Here is a 17,576-nt window from a genome sequence, read left to right on the forward strand (position 1 = left end):
ATGTTGAATTTGCCAATCACTGTGCATTTTAGAAAGGTGGTCCTGGCTGGAACTGTACACAGTTCAAATATATGTAATTGATTGTTGGTAAGTGTATTTTTTAAGTAGCCACACTGGCACCAGTATGTTTACTTTTCCTCCTACTTAACTCACTAGCTCAGCTTTGTAAGAAGGGCTTCTCTGCTTGTGTGTTGTTTTTGTTTGGTGTGAGGAGAGCAGAAACATCAGATCTTTATTCAATCTACTACAGTCATCTCTTACAGTGCCCTATCCCTATTAATACCAGGAGTGTTGTGATCTTCCTGCACACAGTGCCCTAACCCTGATACCAGTCTGAGACAGCTCCCTCCCTGCATTACTAGTGAGAGGCTGGCTTCACAGACAGGGGGGAGCTGCCTGACCCTCACTCCTGACTTCCCCCATGTCCCAGCTAGTGAATGGTGTGTGGGTGAGGGGGGGGGGGGGGGATGGTGAAGTCTGAGACAGCTCCCTCCCTGCATTACTAGTGAGAGGCTGGCTTCGCAGACAGGGGGGAGCTGCCTGACCCTCACTCCTGACTTCCCCCATGTCCCAGCTAGTGAATGGTGTGTGGGTGAGGGGGGGGGGGAGGATGGTGAAGTCTGAGACAGCTCCCTCCCTGCATTACTAGTGAGAGGCTGGCTTCACAGACAGGGGGGAGCTGCCTGACCCTCACTCCTGACTTCCCCCATGTCCCAGCTAGTGAATGGTGTGTGGGTGAGGGGGGGGGGGGGGGAGGATGGTGAAGTCTGAGACAGCTCCCGCCCTGCATTACTAGTGAGAGGCTGGCTTCACAGACAGGGGGGAGCTGCCTGACCCTCACTCCTGACTTCCCCCATGTCCCAGCTAGTGAATGGTGTGTGGGTGAGGGGGGGGGGGGGAGGATGGTGAAGTCTGAGACAGCTCCCTCCCTGCATTACTAGTGAGAGGCTGGCTTCACAGACAGGGGGGAGCTGCCTGACCCTCACTCCTGACTTCCCCCATGTCCCAGCTAGTGAATGGTGTGTGGGTGAGGGGGGGGGGGAGGATGGTGAAGTCTGAGACAGCTCCCTCCCTGCATTACTAGTGAGAGGCTGGCTTCACAGACAGGGGGGAGCTGCCTGACCCTCACTCCTGACTTCCCCCATGTCCCAGCTAGTGAATGGTGTGTGGGTGAGGGGGGGGGAGGATGGTGAAGTCTGAGACAGCTCCCTCCCTGCATTACTAGTGAGAGGCTGGCTTCACAGACAGGGGGGAGCTGCCTGACCCTCACTCCTGACTTCCCCCATGTCCCAGCTAGTGAATGGTGTGTGGGTGGGGGGGGGGGGGGGGGAGGATGGTGCAGTCTGAGACAGCTCCCTCCCTGCATTACTAGTGAGAGGCCGGCTTCACAGACAGGGGGGGAGCTGCCTGACCCTCACTCCTGACTTCCCCCATGTCCCAGCTAGTGAATGGTGTGTGGGTGAGGGGGGGGGGAGGATGGTGAAGTCTGAGACAGCTCCCTCCCTGCATTACTAGTGAGAGGCTGGCTTCGCAGACAGGGGGGAGCTGCCTGACCCTCACTCCTGACTTCCCCCATGTCCCAGCTAGTGAATGGTGTGTGGGTGAGGGGGGGGGGGGGGAGGATGGTGAAGTCTGAGACAGCTCCCTCCCTGCATTACTAGTGAGAGGCTGGCTTCACAGACAGGGGGGAGCTGCCTGTCCCTCACTCCTGACTTCCCCCATGTCCCAGCTAGTGAATGGTGTGTGGGTGAGGGGGGGGGGGGTGGATGGTGAAGTCTGAGACAGCTCCCTCCCTGCATTACTAGTGAGAGGCTGGCTTCACAGACAGGGGGGAGCTGCCTGACCCTCACTCCTGACTTCCCCCATGTCCCAGCTAGTGAATGGTGTGTGGGTGAGGGGGGGGGGAGGATGGTGAAGTCTGAGACAGCTCCCTCCCTGCATTACTAGTGAGAGGCTGGCTTCACAGACAGGGGGGAGCTGCCTGTCCCTCACTCCTGACTTCCCCCATGTCCCAGCTAGTGAATGGTGTGTGGGTGAGGGGGGGGGGGTGGATGGTGAAGTCTGAGACAGCTCCCTCCCTGCATTACTAGTGAGAGGCTGGCTTCACAGACAGGGGGGAGCTGCCTGACCCTCACTCCTGACTTCCCCCATGTCCCAGCTAGTGAATGGTGTGTGGGTAAGGGGGGGGGGGGAGGATGGTGAAGTCTGAGACAGCTCCCTCCCTGCATTACTAGTGAGAGGCTGGCTTCACAGACAGGGGGGAGCTGCCTGACCCTCACTCCTCCGGGGTATTGTGATCTTCCTGCACACAGTGCCCTATCCCTGATACCAGGGGTGTTGTGATCTTCCTGCATGCAGTGCCCTATCCCTATTAATACCAGGAGTGTTGTGATCTTCCTGCATGCAGTGCCCTATCCCTATTAATACCAGGAATGTTGTGATCTTCCTGCATGCAGTGCCCTATCCCTGATATCGGGATGTGTGCAAGAAGATCACAACACCCCCGGTATCAGGAATAGGGCACTGTGTGCAGGAAGATCACAACACCCCCAGTATCAGGAATAGGGCACTGTGTGCTGGAAGATCACAACACCCCTGGTATTAGGGATAGGGCACTGTGTGCAGGAAGATCACAACACTCCTGGTATTAATAGGGATAGGGCACTGTGTGCAGGAAGATCACAATACCCCTGGTATCAGGGTTAGGGCACAAGTTCTAGTCACATTGACTGATCACATTACTTGTTTTGTCAAGCTACCAACTGTTTCCATTTCCCATCCCCCATATACTGTCAGTAGGAAACTTGGTAACATGAATAAATAAGAGGGCAGCCAATAGGAATACATATTCATTCCTAAACTGACCTTAACTGACCTGAAAAGTGTCAAATTGTATCATTTTCAGTTAGTGCGCACTAACTCCCAGTTAGTGCGCACTAACTCCCGTTAGTGCGCACTAATCGGAAAAAACGATTTTTAACGATTTTTTAACTAAAAAATCGTGCCTAAGACGATTTTCTTGCCCTGCCACACGATTTCTATCGTTAAGACGATATGGAAAACGATTCACATCCCTAGTTGCAGATTCTCGCTTAGGCATTTAAACTTTTACACCGTCTTCTACTATTTCAACCAGCCTGAGGCTGCAGAAAAACAAACAGACAAACAAACAAAAAAAAAACATGCGTGTCTCCGAAGCAAGCGGAGTAAGTTTGAACTGTTTTTTTTCTATTGTTGCTTTTAATGGGGACTGGCTGCACTCTTCTGAATCACAGTACGAGCTCCCTTCGGCTGCATCGCGAGACCTCGGCTCTCTGAGCTTCCCGAGGTGAGCGTCTCGCCGTGACTTTTCGCGCCATACACTAAAGGATACCTGAGCCAGCCCGCTCGCGGGCCAGCCGCCCCTCGCTTCTGGAGATTAGGACTTTCTTTTGCTTTTTCCGCACACCTCCCAGTCTCCCAGAGCAGGGGCCCCCGGGGGCCAGGTGCGATATACAGAGCTTACCTGCAACACGTTGCATTCAGAGGCAGGGACGTGGCAAGCATCCCGTTATCTGCCCCATCGCAGCCCCCAGATGTGGGGGCAGTGAAATCCTGCGCGGAGAAAGGTTGGGCTCTTCTGGTGTTGCATGGAACCACTCTCTCCTTTGGGCTTTAATCCACCAACATACCAGGAAACCCCAAGGGCTAAGAATACATTTCCAGGAGTCATAGAACCACATCGGATTCATGTGGCTTGAAGCAGGGAATTTGCTGGCTTCTGACGACACAAGCTCTGTGTGTATTGTTCAACCATGGAATATTCAGTAGTGGAGTCTAAAATAATAGTTTGAGTCTTTCTGGTTCAAGAAACATTTTCATAGCCTTACTGCATTTTTTTTTTTTTTTTTTTTGCAAATTACTGATTGTTCTCACACTGGGGAGGAAGCAAAGGGGAGGGGGGGGGGGGGTGCGTGGAGTGGGCGAACCCTTGCCATAAAAGATAATAATGCTTCCTACCTTCTTTCAGGCTAGTTTCCTGAAGAACATGATATTTTAAAAGGTTTATTCTGGATTAGGCAAAAGTCCAAGAAGTAAGTACGGCAGAAGGCTGTGGAATACGAGTTATTATTTTTATTATTAATCATTTGTATAGGGCATAGCAGATGTATGCAAAGCTGTACAGAGACACATGAGAGAGAGAGAGAAAGAGAGAGATCTGGGAGAAGTACAAGGGAGAAGATTAGATTACCAAGGAGAAGGATACAGAGGGAGGAGAAAAGAGATCCCAGGACAGAGCAGGACGTATCCCCATCTGACAATGGGCTAGCTCTGGCAGAGGAGCCACTGGATATGCTGAATGTGCACTGGGAAAAGATGAGAACCAGGACAGAACTGAATCTCAAAGTCCAAAGTGAGGACGCTGTTAAGGTCAACAGGGTAATAAATAGATCAAGACATAGAGGTCCATATTTAAAGAGCCAGCGAGCAGGCACATTATCCAGATAAATCCCACTGAATATCCAACTAAAGTTATCTGGATAACTTTATGACAGCCAACCAAAATGACCCAGAAACTTTAAGTGGCTTGTGCTGATATTTGGTGATGTCAGGCTAAAGTTTTACTGTGCCCTGGGAACATCTCCAGCCCTGCCTCTTTGTGTGATGGTAAATTTTGTGCAGGAACTATTACCCACTCAGTGGGAGATAAGGGGGAAGGGAATTTAAGCCCCAAAGATTTGTCCAAAGTTAGCCAGCCACATCTTTTCATGTGGTTAAATGGGATTCTTTATAAGCATTGATTCTTTTTACAGGCCCAATATAAGGATAATCTGAGTCACGACTGATGAAGGAACTTACTTGGTCTGGAAAGCTTATTTGCAAGATCTTTGGATAATTCTCCTGTTGGGCCCATGACCAGTATCAAAACCTGCCAAAAATCCACCAGTCCTCTCCCAGACCAAGACGGCAGCTAGGACTTACATGAGCAGACAGAGAGATCAAATGAAGTATAAACAATTCAATGGGAACATCTGAACATCGGCCTTTAGACCAACTTTGGAAAAAGGCAAAATATCAAATCTATCTATCTATTTAAGAAAATGTAGGTTTTTGGAATCTGGATTTTCTATAGAAGGAAGGGAAAAGCTGCTTTAGGATATTTCTTTCAAGCTAAACTTTTCTCTCTCACTTTTAATCTTGATAAGCCTCATTGTATTGTTGCCATTATTTATTACAAAGCTCTAAACTGCAATATCCAACAGGCTTAAAGCAGCGCACAAAATAGCTAAACAGTAAAAAAACATAATATAACAATGCATAGCACAAAAAGAATGAAACAACAGAAAACAGATTAACACTAAATAATAAATAGAAGAACATAAAAACATAAACCATAAAATTAGTCAGAATATAATGCATATAACAGATGAAACAGAATAAATATAAATAGTAAAAACATAAATATCCATTACTAAGTATTTTAGAACTGTTTTGGTTGGCTTCGAGGCTGAAAGACGTGCATGCAAGAGAAAAGTCAATGTATTAATCTAAGGGCCTGAGTCCTTGCAAAGAGAAATCCTACACCAACTTCAGAGCTGTCAGGTGAGGGGTTGGTTGTTCTGTACAAGTAAATGTTTTCAAAGGGATTTAAAAAATGCTTCTCAGGGAAAAAAAAAAAAAGAGGCCATAAAACATATATCAAAGGTATTGTTCATGGCAAATGCGGTCACTGATTATTTATTTAACTGCCTGAAGCTTCCTTAACAACCACATCAGGGCAGACCCCTGCCACGGAGCAACAGCAGTACAGATGTGACAGGAGATCAGTGCAGGACCTACTGCAATAACAAGAGGAAGCACCATAGCCAGGAAATGCAGATATTTACTCTTCTGCATTTGTGGAGCAGAGTCCCAAATTAGAACAAGTGACAGAGCTGGTCTGGTCTTGAAACAAATCCCTTCAACATAATATGGTCTTATTACATTTATTTTCCAATTGTAAGCTGTATCTATACAGTACTGTAAACATGGACTTCCCTTTTTCCACTGTGCTGTATCACAACCCCATGTTTTCTTTTTTCTGTGTTCAGTAGCTATAATCACCTATATCCCCTTCTTAATCTCTCGACCCATATATTATACCCTGGGATCTTCCTGACTGTCTCATTTAGATGTCCAGGGTTCAAAGGAAATTTTACAACAAGCATCATGGCGTAAGCTTGGAGAGGGATAGCCTGACCCTGAGGTTAATGTAAATTGGTATTTCTCCAGACCAAGATAGATGCATGTGTCTCAGTGGAGTTAGCGAAGGCAAAAACTGGTATCGGAATTCAAGAAAAATTAGGCACAGGCATAGAAGATCCTTAGCAGTGAGATGAGGGTAAAACTGAAGATTAATTAGGACCTGTAGTATTACAATAGTTAGGGAAAATGAGTAGAGACTGGATGGGTCTTAAAGGTATTATCCATATAAATGATTGACACTACAGTTCTATGATGTGATGGATAAAATATTACTTTAAAAAGTGAATATTAATAAGCCTCCACAACATAAATAATAAAGCTTTCACCTTACAGATTTTATGCCAATGTAATACCACCTTCCCCAAAACTATACGGGACAATTTGAGTTAGCCTTGGCCATTTCTCTCTCATCCTTTCACATTTTGGGATTTCTAGTCCTACAATTGAGATTGCCAGAATTAAAACTACAAATCCCAGCAGATTTAGGTATCAGAGCTTTGGGATAGGTTTGGTTCTTTTTTAGGACTCGCTCACTGTTCCTCATGGCTTGAAATCAGTTGGCAGCTCAGCTGAAATTCTTCTTTAAAAGCTTTTTAAAATTATTATTACAGTAAGTGAATTACAGGATACAGCGCCACTAGTGGAGAAGAGCGGTACTTCACCCTTAGATGAATGTCCCTTTTACCAACCGGCTGCTCCCAAACCAGGGGAGTTCTGAGCCACCATCCAAAGCTGAGGCCAGAAAAATCATTTTCCACTTGGAAAAGTTCACCGCCGGGCATCAGATTTCCTTGAACATCAAAGACCAGAGATGTTTCCACGGTAGGAGTGCTCATCATATGAAGGGCAGCAGATCTTGATGGCCTGGAAGCTTGGCAAATTTGTGAGGTAGTTAGGCAGCTTCTTCAGATCTAACCAAACCATAAAGCCATCAGGAGCTTTGGATGGTAATGCATGCAAGAGACTGTCTCGTATGACAACGGGAGGCAAAGGGGGAAACACCTTCACCGTACTGTGAGTACTGGATTGACCTTTCCATGGCTCTGATTATCCAAAACTACTTTTTTTTTTTTACTGCATTACAACAAATCCTGCCATAAGATCAAAGTGCTTTGAACACATCATCCATGGGGAACTGCAGAAATATAACGACATCTGACCATCTGACGCATCCATCATTAGCATCTCTGGCAAAAAAAACCCCCAGATGTTACTAAGGTCTAGCAATTTGCAAGTGTGAATGATTTTGATTGATTGCTTTAATCATCTGGATATGTAGAAGTTCAAACCACTTGCAAACAGAATACAATTATTATTATTATTATTATTATTATTATTATTTTAGTCCAGCAGTTTCCTCCTGCACCTTTTGGTCTGTAGCTCACACTGGTACTGGGATCTGCGCCAATAACTTTCATTTGCAACTACCTGGTGATTTTTCCTCTATTTCATATGCTCTCCCTGTTAGGGCAGTGATAGTCCTTGGCTGGGGGGGGGGGGGGGGGGGAGCGGAGTAGAGGAGAAGGGGGGAGTGGCCAACTCACTAAGTTTCATTCCAGAACCTTGCAATCATGGGCTCTAAATCCAGCCATTAGATGTCACCCTTGCTCGATGACTGGGACTCCCTACTCTTCTCCCCCCCCCCCCCCACCCCACAAAACCAGGGGGTATAAAAATACCCTGTTTGATCAGGAGAGTGGAAGACCTGAGTCAGCAATTACAAATATTATTTTAATGCACAACTTTAGAATCCTTAGTCACAGGGCTGCTCCAGCAGTGACCCCTGCTCAGGTCATCACCGTCACCCATCCGGAGGCAGACAGTGCAAATAGCATTCCCAGTATTTGCAGACGTTAGAGTTATTGCCAGAAGGAAAGTAACAAAACACAGTAGATGACGGCAGAAACACGCCCATCCAGTCTGCCTAGTTCTTCCTGTCCACGTTGCTAAGGATACATCCCAGCTGCCAGCTGCAGAAGCTTGGTCCCTTGTAGGATATCGTGCCTTATCCAAGTAGTTTTTCTTTATTTTCTCATTTTGCTGGCAGACCTCTGGGCTGGTCGTTATTTAGCAGCAAAGTGTGACTTGCACGAGGGAGGCATTTCTGCGTCACCCTTCATTGGCTACAGTTCATCCCTAAGACACTTTTTAGAAGGAGATGTACAAGAAATTAACGCTGTAACCGCTGCTCTCATTTATCTGTCAGGCCCTGAAAGCTCACATTTATGCATCAATCCTTTTTTTTGTTGTTGTTGTTGTTCTGGACTGAATCGCTGTGTCAAATATTCAGTTCCATGTACCTGAAACTACAGGTTTCTGTAATTCTAAATTTGAAACTGCAGGGAAAATATTCAACAACCTCAAAATAACACTGCAGAAACAAAGATTAACAAACACATAATACTAAGATAAGGTGACGCCTTTTCACGGGGCTAACAAGGCATTTCTGGTCTGGCTTTCGGGAGCTGCCTGCCTTGCCACTTCCTTCCTCAGGACCACAACAGAGGAACGTCAGCTCTCGAAAGCTAGCCCAGAAAGGTATTTAGTCCAATAAAAAAAGGGGATCGCTGTTAATCATCATGTTTTGTTCGCTAACCATTATTTCCATGCATTCAAGTGGACTAACAAGGCAACCACATTGCTTTATCCAAAATAAAAAATGAATAATATCAATAGCAATACACTTGACCCAAAATCGAAAGGCTGCACGATGCGTTCGCTGGCTGAGGAGAATGTAGATCACATCTTGAGCAAATTTGCTCTTGAATCATTTACCTTAAGCTAAACCACATTAATACTTGGCAAACAGAGAAAAGTCTTGGCTGCGGTCCAGGTAATAGATTTATGACATAAAACTTGATAGCATTACCAAGAAGCATCTCCCCGGACTGAAAATAAGGCGGTTGAGCCCTTGCAACTTGCATCAGGGCCTAAACAGGTGGGAAGCATTTCACAGAGGGAAGGGGGGGGGAATGCCGCTGTGACCTCAGAAAGGAGAACGAATGCCTTGCTGTGACCCCGAGTGAGGCAGGAAAGGGCGAAGATGTGATCAGGCAGGAGCCTAAGGCCTGCACATGCTGCTTAGGCAGATAGTCACGGAGAGCCTCTGCAGTATGCAGGTCTAAATAGAAAGCGTGCTCACCAGAGTACCTCGTCTGACCACTGGAGCAAGCGTTTGGGTGCAAGCGGAATACATTGCACCTCTTCTCTTACAGGCATTTCTCAAAGTCATTTTGCCAGTCTTCTGAAGATACGGCTGGTAGACCCTTGGGTTCTGGGTGTGCCAGAGACTGGGGGCTGGGGACATTTACAAAGTGCAGCGCTATTAATGCTAAAACTAAATTGCCCTATTCCACCTGGGAGCATCATTGGCAGTAGCCATACTAATTAGAAATCAGAGGGGAAATAGCTATGTCCTAAATAGCGAACAGACAGATAGGGAAGCTACCTTCCCAAGGTGAACAGATTTTATAAGGCAACCCTGAAGCTTTGAAATGCATTTTTTTTCCCCAAAGTCGAGGAATGTTTTTTTTTCTAAATGCAACCAAATTTGCTCCTGCTTTTCATTAGGGATGTGTAGTCATTTAAATTGACAGGGATAATGCCAACAATATTGTTTATTTCATTTTTCTATCCAAAAATAAGACACAAAGCCAAAAGCTATCATTGGTGTTTTCCATGTCATTGGTGGAGGAATAGCGCGGACATATGTGCCAGGCTGGCACCTTGAGTATGTCGAAAACTCAGGGGCCGGGACCTCTTGCCTGCTAATCTCATAAGATCAAGTTCAAAGCTCGTGAGATGAACAAGCAGGAAGTGCTGGCCCGTGAGTTTTAAACATCCTCCCGGTGTTGGCATTCATGATTGACTGCTTGTGAATCCCATCATCCCAGTGGCTGAGGAAGAGGCCCAGGCTGCCAGAGTTAAGAGGGGGAGGAAGGGGAATGGAGGAGGGGAGGGGTGACTGGCAGTGAGAGGTGCAGAAGAAAAAGGGGGGAGCTGGTGAATAACACAGGGGACAAATGCTGAGATAGGGACGGGGATTCAGTTGTGCATTATGTCTCTATCAAATAGTCAGAGAGCACCTCCTTCTATATGGAGGATGAAAATGATTATTAATTATAATAGAAAAATCTCCCAAAACAAAATGACAAAGAAAAGCAATGGGTAAATAAAACTCCATCAGTGAAAGAAATGCCCTTACTTTTCAATAGCTCTAAATGTGGAGTACAAAAGACCCTTCGGCAGGTATCGCTGTAAATCTCACTGAAGTGCATGGGGAGATTTGCCATCCTCCTGCAATTCATCGCCATAGGATTAGAATTCTTTGCATCTGGAAACAAAGCCACACAGAATTTAGAGGTAAAGATACAGAGGTCAATATTCAGGGGCCGATGCAAGAAAGTGCACCCAGCCTAGTGCACAGGTTTATGCGTGGTTGGACGCGCATTTGGACACACTAGACTAGCACTAGCAATAAGGAGATTAGCGCATCCAAAACACGAGCCTGAACAAACACAAAGGGGTAGATTTTCAGACGAGCGCGAATAGCCTACTTTTGTTTGCGCTCCAGGCGCAAACAAAAGTACGCTGGATTTTAGTAGATACGTGCGTAGTCGCGCGTATCGGCTAAAATCCTGGATCGGCGCACGCAAGGCTATCGATTTCGTATAGCCTGCGCGCGCCGAGCCACGCAGCCTACCCCCGTTCCCTCCTAGGCCGCTCCGAAATCGGAGCGGCCTAGAAGGGAACTTTCCTTTGCCCTCCCCTCACCTTCCCCTCCCTTCCCCTACCTAACCCACCCGCCCGGCCCTATCTAAACCCCCATCCTACCTTTGTTGGGGGATTTACGCCTCCCGGAGGGAGGCGTAAATCCCCGCGCGCGAGCGGGACTCCTGCGCGCCGGGCCGCGACCTGGGGGCGGGTACGGAGGGCGCGGCCACGCCCCCGGACCGCCCCGGGCCGTAGCCACGCCCCGTACCTGCCCCCAAAACGCTGCCGACACGCCCCCGCAACGCCGCGCGCTCCGGCCCCGCCCCCCGACACGCCTCCCGACACGCCCACTCCGAAAACCCCGGGACTTACGCGAGTCCCGGGGTTCTGCGCGCGCCGGTGAGCCTATGTAAAATAGGCTCACCGGCGCGCAGGGCCCTGCTCGTGTAAATCCGCCCGGTTTTGGGTGGATTTACGCGAGCAGGGCTCTGAAAATCCGCCCCATAGCTGATAGCACTTGTCACAAGTAAATTCTATGGGGTAGATTTTATAAATCTGCGCCCGCACATACTTTTGTTCGCACACCAAGCGCAAACAAGAGTATACAAGATTTTAATAGATACACTTGTAGCCGCACGTATCCATTAAAATCCAGGGTTGGCGCACGCAAGGCTGCCCAAAATCGGCAGCCTGCACGTGCCAAGCCACTCAGCCTGCCTCCATTCCCTCCGAGGCCGCTCCTAACCCACCCCCCCAGCCCTATGTAAACCTCCCCCTACCTCTTGTTGTACAAGTTACGCCTGCCCGAAGCGGGCGTAACTTGCGAATACTAGGCCGGCTGCCGGCGCGCGATTCCCAGGCCCAGGAGCCGTTTCGGAGGCCTCGGCCACACCCCCGAAATGTCCCCGGGCCGTTACCACGCCCACGGCTCCGCCTTCAAATGACTTGCCACCATGACACGCCCCTGACACGCCCCCCAGGAAAGCCCCGGGACTTATGCGCGTCCTGGGGCTTGTGCTCGCTGCCGAGTTACTCAACATAGGCTCAGCGCGCGCAGGGGGTACTTTGGCCAGGTTTTCGGGGGGTACGTGCATATCTTACATGCGTACCCCTTTGAAAATCTGGCCCTATGTACATAAGGCTATTAGCTATTACCCCACCCCCCAATGCAGAAAATCTCTGGGCTCCCAACGCACACTTTTTAACACAGCAAATTTAACTCCAGCCCCGGAGCTGGCGTTAAGTCAATCTGCGAATCAAGAGCTCAGGAGAAATTTTAAAAGTACTATCTACTGTGTTTCCTCCTAATAGTATCATTGCGATAATTAAATCTACTGCTTGTGGTGTTTAAGAATAAAGGAATAATGATAATGGCTTGATGAAAAAGAATATTCTGGACGCACAACATACACGCACAATAGACACACGCCAGGCTGATTTCACTTGTTGCTATTGTGCGTCTATATTGGGCGAAATTGACCTACAGGGGGATAAAACAGACGTTCGTATTGAGTGCCCGTTGCAATTGTGGGCGCAAGATGCATTTGAGTGCTAGGGATACACAATTCTTCCCTAGCGCGTCCTTTTTAATGCAGAAGCTCATTTAAATATTGCAACGGGTGCCCGGAAAACGTGGCTGTGCGTGCGATAGGAAAATGGGTGCTCAGTATGAGCGCCGGTTTTAACGTGTGTCTTATTGCATCGGCCTGTCAGTGAATCGGTGAACTGGAAGGTTATCCAGGTAAAGTTACTTGGATAACTCTTAAGGATGTGCAGAGGGAAGATTTTCATGTTGGTTCTTATTCTGGATCCAGTTCATTTAATGTTTATTTTGGTTTGATTAAAACTTGTTTTACGGCCATAGCACAGCATGGAACAGGTCGGCTTTGAGTACAGTGTCATTTTTAAAGAGGAGTAAAGGGATGGTGGATGGTGTGGGGGGCTTGTGGTTTTTTTTTTTTTATTTCTCTGCAAATAGCGCACACTGGGGCCGATGCAAAAAGGTGCACTAGGCACAACGTACAGTTTAATTCTCGGTTGTGACCATGTTTTTTATGAGCAGACTTTACTGCCAATGCAGCAAGGATTTATGAGCACAAAATGTACACCAAACTTAGTGCATTTAAGTTACTGCCCTCACATGGAAATCCCACACTAATGATGGCATTAGGTACTACTCCCTAATGCAGCGAGGTGCACTGGCTTATCTCCTGTTTGCTTAGAGCAGGGAACAAGTCCTAGTCTGAACTGGAGTACATTTTCCAGGACTGATGTTAGTCTGTGGTGGAAGCTGGAGTTCTGTGCAAGGACCTTGGGATTTTATGCATAGAAAGCATGCTGTGTGCACAAAAAGCATGTTGTCCATGCATAAAATATGATTTATGCACACAAAAATTGTGATCTGCTTTATTTGTGGAAAACATGATTTGTGCACATAAACCATGTTTTCTGTGCATAAACTTGTTTTTCTGTGTGCTAAGCCTTTTCTGTGCACACATTTTCTGGTTTGTGTGCATTTTTGTAACTCCCGATGCACGCGCATATCATTAGCTTACTGTCGGGCCAATACAGTAAAGTCCGCGGGAGAGCGGGCAAATGCCCGCTCTTCCAGCACGCACACAGGCCACTCTCCTGTGCGCATAATTTCTCTATTCAAATGAGGCCCGGTGGTAAAAACAGGCAAAAGGACCTGTTTTTGGACCGGAGCGGCGGCTGTCAGCGGGTTTGACAGCCGACGCTCAATTTTGCCGGCGTCGGTTCTCGAGCCCGCTGACAGCCACGGGCTCGGAAACCAGACGCCGGCAAAATTGAGCGTCTGGTTTCCAACCCGACAGCCGCGGGCCGACTTCAATTTTTTTTTTTTTTTTACTTTTGGAAACTTTCAGGACCTCCAACTTAATATCGCCATGATATTAAGTCGGAGGGTGCACAGAAAAGCAGTTTTTACTGCTTTTCTGTGCACTTTCCCAGTGCCTGAAGAAATTAGCGTTTACCTTTGGGTAGGCGCTAATTTCTGAAAGCAAAATGTGCGGCTTGGCTGCACATTTTGTTTTCTGAATCGCGTGGGAATACCTTAAAGGGCCATCAACATGCATTTGCATGTTGCGGGCACTATTAGGTTCGGGGGATTGGACGCGCATTTTCGGCCCCTTACTGAATAAGGGGTAACACTAGTGCATCAAAAATGCGCATCCAATGGCGGGTTTACAATACAGTGCGCTCCGTTGGAGCGCACTGTACTGTATCGACCCGTGTATCAGGAGCTTAAAATAATGAGTCTGTGTATTAGGAAGCCAAGCTGAATTTCAGCACACGGTTTTAGGGCTCAGCTTTTTGCATCAACTTCATTGTTTGCAGAAAACAAAAAAAACAACAAAAGTTTTCATGTTTTTCAGACCAATTAGGGATTAATTTTGTTTGAAATGAACCAAACCGAATATGTCCATTTTTCGGTTCGGATTGCACATTCCTTTCAAAAAAATGTACATCCTTATAACTTTACCCAGATGTTCTGTGAAACATAGGTGGATTAATGCTCCACTGGATATACCTGGTTAAAGTCACTTGGCTACCTTTAGGCAGGCATGTGCAGATTTTCTGTGCTCTTCAAGCTAAACCTGAGCTGCACCCCTGGAATGCCTCCATCGCCACCTCTATTTCTCTAGCAAAGAGCAGAAAATGTAGCCATGGAGCCAGATGAAGTATTCAAATGCATTGTTTTGTCCAGGTTACTGAAAAAATGACCTGGTCAGATCCTTTGATTATCCACCTCTTCAGCACTGCCCTGTAGATCTGCTGACAGCCTTTTGGGGTGGGAGAGGGGGCCTTATTCAGTAATTATTGTTTCTCCTATCCTTTTGTTTTTCCACAAGCAATAGGATAGGAACTTTTTTTTATTTTTTTTTAGTAAAGGGCTATGTATGAGCTCAGTCAATTCAAGGGGGTTGGGGGGTATTAAATTCAGGGTGGTGTTTTTTTTTTTTTCGGGTAGAGGAATAGTAAGCAGGGCAATCACCTGGGAGCTCAGCATCAGTAACCCCTTGATAAAACTGTGTGATGTACCTGAGGAAGCCCAGGTTCAGGGCATCTGGTGCTGGCTGTGCCCACCCCTTTGGTGTCTGCCCTGGGCCCTGCTGTATCTGATTAAATGCAGTTTGTGTATTTCTGCATTTCAACACATTTGTCTAATAGCGTATTGGGGGGGGGGGGGGAAGGGGGGAGGGCTCAAATGTCCTTTGTGCCTAGGGATCCCCCTTCTCCCCCCCCCCCCCCCCCCCCCCCCCCCCCCCCAACAAATCGTAATGCTCCACTGCACAATGCACAATCCCGACCCTCCCCTCCCCTCCGCACACTGCAGGACTGGGTCTGGCGAGCCGAGGCTCCTCGGGCTGCCGCATCGCTCGCGGAAAGCCTGGGAACGAACCTGCGAGCGGGACCGGGAGGAGCTTGCAGGGGCCGGCGCAGTGAGCGCCTGCGCTCCTCCCCCCTCCGCTCGGCGCCTTCCCTTCCCCGGGAGGAGGAGGGGCGGAGAGCTGTCAGTGTCAGCAGCCCCGGGAGCCCGCAGCATGCAGCCGGCACTGGCAGGCGGCGGTGGGGCTCAGGCAGGAGGCTGCCGCGGGCGCTGAGAGCGGCTGGAGGGAGCGGAGCGGAGCCCCGGCACCTGGGGGGCTCCCCTCGGGCAGCGGCGGCCCATGATGTGCCTGGAGAGCGAGGGCTCGGGCTCGGGCAGCGGCGGCGGCGGCGGCTGCACGGGCGAGGACCGGCTGCTCACCCTCTCGGCCAGGATGAGCCCGGCGGGGGCGCTGGCCGGCAAGGCTCCGGAGCGGGAGCCTCCCCCGGCCCCCAACAAGCCCCGCAAGCTGGGGCGGGCCGGGGTGGCCGCGGCCACCATCCTCAGCATGGGCAACGTGCTCAACTACCTGGACAGGTACACGGTGGCAGGTAAGAGAGCCCGGGGGGCCAGCCGCAGCCTCTCCCTGCCTTTCTCTCCTCCTTCAGCTCCCTCGCTTCTTCCATCCCTTTGTCTCCATCCTGCCTTCTCTCCACTCCTCTGTCCCTTCATCCCTCCATTCCTGCATCCCTCCCCACCCTTCTCTATGTATTCACCCATTTACTCCCCCCCCCCCCGCCTCTCACTCACTCTCTGTTTCTTTCCCTCCCTTCTTCCATCTCATTATCCCTTTCTCTCTCTCTCTCTTTGCCTTCCCATCCCTCGCTCTATATTCCTCTGGCATCGCTTTCTCCTCTCCACCTCCCATTGCCTCCACTGCCATCCTGCTGTTCTGCGGCTCTGGGTAGGGAGTGGGGATGGAGAGGGTGGAAAGCCTACAGAAGGAAGCGTTGCCAGGTTGGCTTGTAAGAAACCGAAGGATGGAGGGGGGAGTGAAACGCCCCATGCAGGCACATCGAGCTAGGAAAGGCAAGATTTCCAAACGTCCTTAGAGAGCGAGAGAGAATGGCTTTCTTTATCTCTCTACATGTCTACTGTAAGGAAGCGGGGTCTGTAGGAAGAAGGCAGGGTGTGATCCTGGGATGCTGAGATGCAATCTGCTGCACATGGCAGGCACAGAGCTAAAGAATGAAAAAAGTAATTCCTATATATATGTCCAAAATAAAGTACTTAGCTTATATGTGTCTATAACAAGAACTACTTAATTCCTCTGTGTAAATGTAAAATGAATATGTTTACACACAGAACAGGGAGAGTCAATAAATAAGGGGATTTCAAATACAGCATCAAAACAGCTTCAGTTCACCTTAGCTTTGACTGCTTTCCAGCGAGCAGTCACAGGAGGCTTCTCCTAACTTGGATCGGCTCTGCGGGTGCCCTTCCCGTCCTGAGAGAGGTGGGGGAAGAATGGCAGAGATCGCATAGAGCCGCAGGTGAAATGAGATTTGAGGCTTAAGTGAACATTGGCTGCAGGTGCACTTTTTTTTTTTAAGGGAAATTATTCGTTTTATCGGGGGGGTTTCCCCATTAGACGCATGTCATGAGCCCGCAGTCCTCAGCGGGAAGGCTTCCTTTGCTGCGGAAACTATTGGCAGATGGCAGCAGGGCGACGAGAAGTCCAGGGGCACGGCAGTTCCTTCCCTTAGCGTCTCCTTAGGAGGAAAATATAAGCCAAAAGAAAGAATGAGATGCCGGTGCTGCTAAGCCAGGTTGCCTGCTGCTTTCCTTTCTTAAAATCTTCCTCTCCGGCCAGGGACGCTCCCTGTGCGTGGAGCTGGCAGAATCCTCGTTTGTCGCTTTGGTGCAAACCGGTGGCCACGGGAAGAGCATTTTCTGCTGAATGAGCGAACAGGGATTATTATTAATACTAAGGAAAGCTATAAAGGATCCCCCCGTTTTACATCTAGGCAGTAAGGGCTTGAAGGGTCAGTGGTTTTATTGTAGATAAAGTACATTTAAAAGTTGCCCATTCACCCCAGCTCTGTCAAGCAGGCTGAGCATGCATGAAATTGTAATTCTGATCGTCTCATCCATGCCTCTTAGAATTATAATAACTCCATGCAAGCCATGGGCAAAACCGGGATAGGATCTACGTGTTCCATGGACCTGGAGGGAGTTGGTAACCCTGAGTACATTATAATCCGTCCTTTCTTTCAAAGAAGCATTTGGATACATTTTTATTAGGTAT

At 48.5% G+C, this 17,576-nt stretch overlaps 1 protein-coding gene across 2 annotated transcripts in view; it reads left to right on the top strand.

Annotated features, from left to right (window-relative positions):
* Positions 1 to 15,440: 15,440 nt before the first annotated feature.
* The window catches only part of SPNS2 (sphingolipid transporter 2), a 184,680-nt gene continuing 182,544 nt past the window's right edge, over positions 15,441 to 17,576 (top strand). The window contains exon 1 of one of the 2 annotated variants that reach the window (XM_029612089.1): positions 15,441 to 15,879. In XM_029612089.1, the coding sequence (XP_029467949.1) occupies positions 15,630 to 15,879 (250 nt within the window). In that variant the 5' untranslated portion in view covers positions 15,441 to 15,629. The remainder of the gene's footprint in view (positions 15,880 to 17,576) is intronic. The other variant, XM_029612090.1, reaches the window with a different exon arrangement.

Source organism: Rhinatrema bivittatum, chromosome 8 (assembly GCF_901001135.1).
Source record: "Rhinatrema bivittatum chromosome 8, aRhiBiv1.1, whole genome shotgun sequence".
Classification (NCBI taxonomy): Eukaryota; Metazoa; Chordata; class Amphibia; order Gymnophiona; family Rhinatrematidae; genus Rhinatrema; species Rhinatrema bivittatum.